This window comes from Lemur catta, chromosome 4 (assembly GCF_020740605.2).
Source record: "Lemur catta isolate mLemCat1 chromosome 4, mLemCat1.pri, whole genome shotgun sequence".
Lineage (NCBI taxonomy): Eukaryota > Metazoa > Chordata > Mammalia > Primates > Lemuridae > Lemur > Lemur catta.
Window position 1 is genome coordinate 65,846,120 of NC_059131.1, and position 6,000 is coordinate 65,852,119.

Consider the following 6,000-nt stretch of genomic DNA (forward strand, 5'->3'; position numbering starts at 1 on the left):
CTCAACCATGGCTGTAGGTTAGAATCACCTGTAGAGCTGTTGAAAAATCCTGATGCCCAGACCACAGTTGAATTGCATCAGAATTACTAGGGGTGGTCCCAGGCATGATTATTTTTTAAAGTTCCCCATTGAATTCAGCATACGGCCAGGGATGAGAACGGCCACCGTCAGTCTCAGCTGCCCAGCTTAGATGTGCTGAGATATGGATGGGACAGGGGAGCCTCCGCATCAAAGCATCTGTCCACCCCAGCATGTCTTATAAATAGAATTTTCTATATGTGCCATGAAATCAAAGATCTGCTCCAGATCTTTTTTGCCAAGAAAATGTTCACTGACCAATCAGTGTAGTTGGGGTAAGTGGCTTTTATTAAACTTTCCTTGAAATATCATGGTATTAGTCTGTAGGAATTGCTCCTGGGTGACCCTATCAATATCCACCCCACTCAGGTCTGGTTGATCAGCTCTTTGCTCTGATTAGCAAAAACATACAAAAACCAGATTAACCCCATATTCATGGCTTACTCTATGAAATATCCGTGGCTCTTAATTGCTTGTATCTTAAAATGACAGTAAGATGGCTATGTCTTTGAAGAAATTTGTTTTAGTATCAAAATATTTTTAAAGTAAGGAAAAATAGTTTAGGGATGCATTCCTTATTATTTGAGGCCCTTTTTGGCCAAGAGGGGTGTCCCAGGCCCATGTCAGGAATGTATGAGGCTGCAGGAGGACAAAACAACAACTGCATAAAAGCCCTCACCAGAGCCTTCCAGGATGCTGGCCCTGCTCTGTGCCTGGCACACTCTGCCATGGAGGCTGACTCTCAGACATTTACAGTGACCACCAGGGGCATCTGTCCCTCCACCCTACCCCAGTTCACCCCACTTCTCTGCTTGGGTCATGTGCACTGAGCCATAGCGATGCCTTACGATCTCTGAGATCTGTGGAGACTTCATGTTGCCTAGCTGGCCCATCTCCTGGTCTGCCCAGCAAAATGTCTGCAAGAGACAGCAAAGGGGTGCATATGTTGAGACAGCTTTACCTCTGTCACACACAGGCAGGGCGGCTGTCAGCCCATTTGCCGCCTTTGTGCAGCTTAGGAGAAGGCACTCCCTCTGCGTGGTTGCCCAGGTGACTCCTACACATGACTTGGCAAGTAGGTAGCAAGACGGTTTTAAGGCAAACCCGCACGAGCATACATAGCAGCCATGAAAACAGGACGGCCCACTGCACTGCACCCAAGAAACAGAGAGCTCAGGACAAAAAAAGCAAAGCCAGCCCAAAAGAACTTAGTGTGCCTTCTTTCTATTCACTATAGTATGCACTACATATTGTCTGCACTGCTTAATCCTCTGCCTGCAGGCATGAGGCTCCCGTTATCCAAAGGTCTGGGGCCAGAATTGGCCAAATTCACCCAGTGTTTGAGGAAGGATGACCCGGGTCCCCACAATTGGCAAAAATCAGGCACCTGTGCAGATATCCAATCACAGGACTCAGAGGCAGTGTCTCTGTCTCTCTCTCTCTCTCTCTCTCTCTCTCTCTCTCTGTCTCTCTCTCTCATATTTAATAGAAACATTAAAAAGTGAGCATAATTTTTTTTAAATATTGGAAAAAAGATAAGAAAAAAGGGAATTTTCCATAAGCACTCTGCAGATATCATTGCAGGTATATAATATGTCTCCTCAAGGGCATCCTTGAAAGACCTTGCTAAGAATAACAGACCATAATCCCAGCCCTCTTATCTGCTTCCCGTGAGAAGGGGGAAAGTCACAGCATCATGTATCAGATAGTCTGAAGCTCACAAATGGGCTTCCCAGGGGTAGCCCCTATTAGACATCCTGGTGGGGTGGGAGAAGTGTGAGATTTGGTGTCAAACTGAGAAGCAAATTATTCTGCCTCTCAAAGCCTCAGGATCGTCCTCTCTAAAATGTGAGTAATACCAGCAATTTATAGTGTGCTCTTTAGAATTAACCTGGTGAAGATGTGGGACATAGGAAATGGCCCACAAGTACTGATCCCCTTCTCCTCCTCTCACCTTTAAATTTGTGAGTATCTTTCAGTTGCCCTCTCCTGAGGATGGCGTTCTTGTGCATGGGATGTTCATGGATGCTTCTCGATGGGACGATAAGGACATGGTGATAGAAGATGCGTTGCCCGGACAGATGAATCCAATGCTGCCTGTGGTGCATTTTGAGCCACAACAAAATTATGAGCCAAACCCAACACTTTACCACTCCCCACTTTATAAAACAGGGGCCCGGGCAGGAACACTGTCAACCACAGGTGAGGATGTCCTCAAAATTAGTACAAATAATGACCAAATATAAACTGCAATCAAAGGGAGATCTTGGGCCAATTAACTAGACTTAAAATGAGACCACTGTAACATACAGATTTATACATGTTTCGAATTCTCTTTGTTCTAATACTGAGTGTAGATTGATATTACAAAATTAATTCTTGCTTTTATTATTAAGTAGAATCTAATGAGTAAAATATAGAGTTTAATGAGCAAAATCTTCCAGTTTCAAAATGATGGCCTGAATAGACACCAAAATCTCTCTTTTTCTCACCAAATCCATTTTGATTCATCATAGGAAAGAGATTTAAAAATAAACTCATAAATGGAAAGCCCTGCTGCAAAACTCTGAGTAGACCTGAAACTGAGATACAGCCCTGGAAAAAGGAGCTAGATAGACAGAAAGCACTCTCGACAGATAAGCTGGGAGACAGCTAAACAATGAGCAAAGACAGTGAACTGAGGAAGTCCCACAAAATACAGCACAAATGTGATGGAGGAATAAGTGACACTTTGGAAGGAGCCAGAATTTTCAACATTTATCTATAATAGTAAGCAACCTAGAAGGAGAATGTAAAGAGAATGGAGGAGAGGGAATATTTGAAAAAAAATAATGGCTGATAATTTCCCAAAACTAAAGAAACACTTGAGTTCTTAGATTAAGAGATCTCACAAAGTGGTAGGGATGATTTTTTAAAATATACAACAAATAAACAATCAAATTTTCAAAGAAACCTAGATATACCAAAGTGATACTCGTATCAGAGATCAGGAAAATTCTCAAAGCAACCAAAGAGAAGAGTCAAGATGTATTAATATGGCCGGGTGTGGTGGCTCACGCCTGTAATCCTAGCACTCCGGGAGGCCGAGGCAGGAAGATCACTCGAAGTCAGGAGTTCAAGACCAGCCTGAGCAAGAGCGAGACCCCGTCTCTACTAAAAAACAGAAAGAAATTATCTGGACAGCTAAAAATATATAGAAAAAATTAGCTGGGCATGGTGGCACATGCCTGTAGTCCCAGCAACTTGAGAGGCTGAGGCAGAAGGATGGCTTGAGCCCAGGAGTTTGAGGTTGCTGTGAGCTGTGATGACACCCTTGCACTGTAGCCTGGGCAACAGAGCAGGACTCTGTCTCCAAAAAATAAAAGTATGTTTCCTGAGAGTGACATACCGTGTAGATGCCTATCACATGCCTTGATCTCCCACTCCTATGACAAATATAAAAATTATAAAAAAGTATTTTTTAATTTATAATGGTACATATACATTTTTTGTGTGGACATGTGCTTTTATTTCTCCTGGATAAATATCTAGGAGCAGAATGACTGGATCACGTGGTATATGTTTAACTTTTTAAGAAACTGCCAAACTGTTTTCCAAAGTGGCCACATCATTTAAATTCCTGCCAGTCGTGTATGAGAGTTCCAGTTCCTCCATACCCTCACCACCACTTGATCTTTTTAGTCTTAAAATGTATATGATATGCCAGAGCTGTCTGGAAAGTATCCAGCCATTGATAATATAACAAGAATGGTTACATGGCTAAATAATTTTTGGAAAGCCCTTGTATACTTGTATCTCATTGTGGTTTTAATTTTCATTTCCCTAATGACGACAACATTAGCCATCTTTTCATGTGCTTATTTATATCTTATTTGGTGAAGTGTCTATCCATATCTTTTGCCCATTTTTAATTGAATCCTTTGTCTTATTATTGACTAAAATTGTGAAAGAAACTCTGTCTTTCTGGCAAGAGAAACCAAGAAAGGGATTTCTGCAATCAGAAGAGCGTGAGGGAAAACCCACTCCTTTTTCTTGCCCTGCTCCATTCCAGTATAGGCTCAGTCATAGCGCTGCACCAAGTCAGTGGCACAGATGGCAGAAACTGTGACAGAAACTCCATCTTCCTGGCCAGAGATCTAGGAAAATATGCCCCTGCAAGTTGTGTAAGGTGGTCCCTTAATTCTGTGTTTGAATCTGCACAAACTCAAAACAGCAGAACAAAGGCTTTGAGAGCTAAACTATAACTTAAACTATCACCCACGTCTCAGACTTATCCCTGACGCATGGAACAGACCAAAAGCAGCCTAGCAAAGACTTTGAGAACTGAACTAGGTTTAAATCACTACCCAAGTCTCAGACTAATGCCTGAATAGCAATGGGCAGGGCAGAGCCAAAGCAGCACAGCAGAAACTTAGAAAACTGGGCTAACATTGGAAACACTGCTAGAAGGCAAGACAGGATATATCTGAACCTAACTGGGTTGACTGCCTGCTAAAACAAAAACAAACCAAAAACATTCAACTTTCTCCTGAAATTTTTAACAGGTCAATACAACATAATATCCAAAATGTTCATGATACAATCTTACACCACTCAAAAATACCAAGAACCAGGAAAATATGACCAAATCCCAATGTAGAAGACAACAGATGCCAACCAAGATGTCAGAATTGTCAGATAAACACTTTAAAGCAGTTATTATAACTATGTTCTATGAAATAAAGATGAACACACTAGAAATTAATGTAATAATACATATACTCAGCAGAGGAATATAAAGTGTAAAATGGAAACTTTAGAACTGAAAAAAATGCAATATCTGTAGTATAAAATTCACTATGGGATCAACAGCAGAATGGAAATGACAGAGCTGAGGACAGAATACCTGTGACTGTGTTTATTCATCTCCGGAGCCCAAGCACCTACCACTGCAGGGTAGAAAGGATGGATGGATGGACAAATGGATGCCCAACCTACCACTGCATGCCCCCTAGTCCCACTGAAAGCTCAGGACTGAATCCTAGTCCAGTGTTCCCAAATTCCAACTGCAGAGAACTTAGAACATAGCTCATAAAGTTATAGAAAGTCTAAGCTGGACAAGTCCTAAAGGATCATTTGTTCTAAAATCTTTGTTCTATAGAACATAGGACTGAAACCCATAAAGGACTATTTTCCCAGCATCTTTTGAGGTAGTCAGGGCTGGAGCCCATAAGCCCTGACTCTCACTATCTTCTCTTTGTATCAGGATGTAATTTTCAGTAATGACCCTTTTTTCCCCTGTATCCTTAATTAGGCCATTCAACCAACTTCGTGGTAACCATCCTCTTACCCTCCAAGCGCTCCAAAGACTACTGGATTGCCAAGGGATCAGCTTTGCTCTGCCAGCTGAATGAGTGAACAGGCAACACCCATGATGAAAAGGAAGTGATGAAAAGGCCAGAGATCTTTCCTGATGAGGGGAAAGGTTTGAATCATTTATATGTGAGCAAAATTGTTAGTTCTGATTTGACTTAAGGATATTAAGCGTGACTTTTATTTCTCTTATGACCTAAAATAAAGTGTTTGTGTTCTTTATGTTGGTAATCCAAGCTCTGATGTGGAAGCAGTGAGTTCAGCGCCCACCTATTAAACCTGCTATTCCCACCCCAGGTGGGAGTCAGGACTCCCCCACACAGGCTCCTCCTCTTCCCACTGATGTGAGAGGCCCCGGGGGGTTTCGGGGCTTCCCTTTCTAGACCAGATTAAGGTTCTCTGAGCCCAACACATGGGGGGGTTGATGCAGCGAGCACAACAGCAGGGGGAGCAAATGAGCAGGACTATAAGATCTGGGCCCATGATGCCAGTTCCCCCTTGGTGGGGCACCATTGATGCTGTCACAGAAGTACAGGTCAGTCCTGCCCAAGTACAGAGGAATTTTCCCCT

General features: G+C 42.5%; 1 protein-coding gene across 1 annotated transcript in view; it reads left to right on the plus strand.

Annotated features, from left to right (window-relative positions):
• The window catches only part of DNAH6 (dynein axonemal heavy chain 6), a 240,745-nt gene extending 235,087 nt beyond the window's left edge, over positions 1–5,658 (plus strand). The window contains exons 76-77 of the mRNA XM_045549959.1: positions 2,058–2,280; positions 5,372–5,658. Of these exons, the coding sequence (XP_045405915.1) occupies positions 2,058–2,280; positions 5,372–5,475 (327 nt within the window). The 3' untranslated portion in view covers positions 5,476–5,658. The remainder of the gene's footprint in view (positions 1–2,057; positions 2,281–5,371) is intronic.
• Positions 5,659–6,000: the final 342 nt, after the last annotated feature.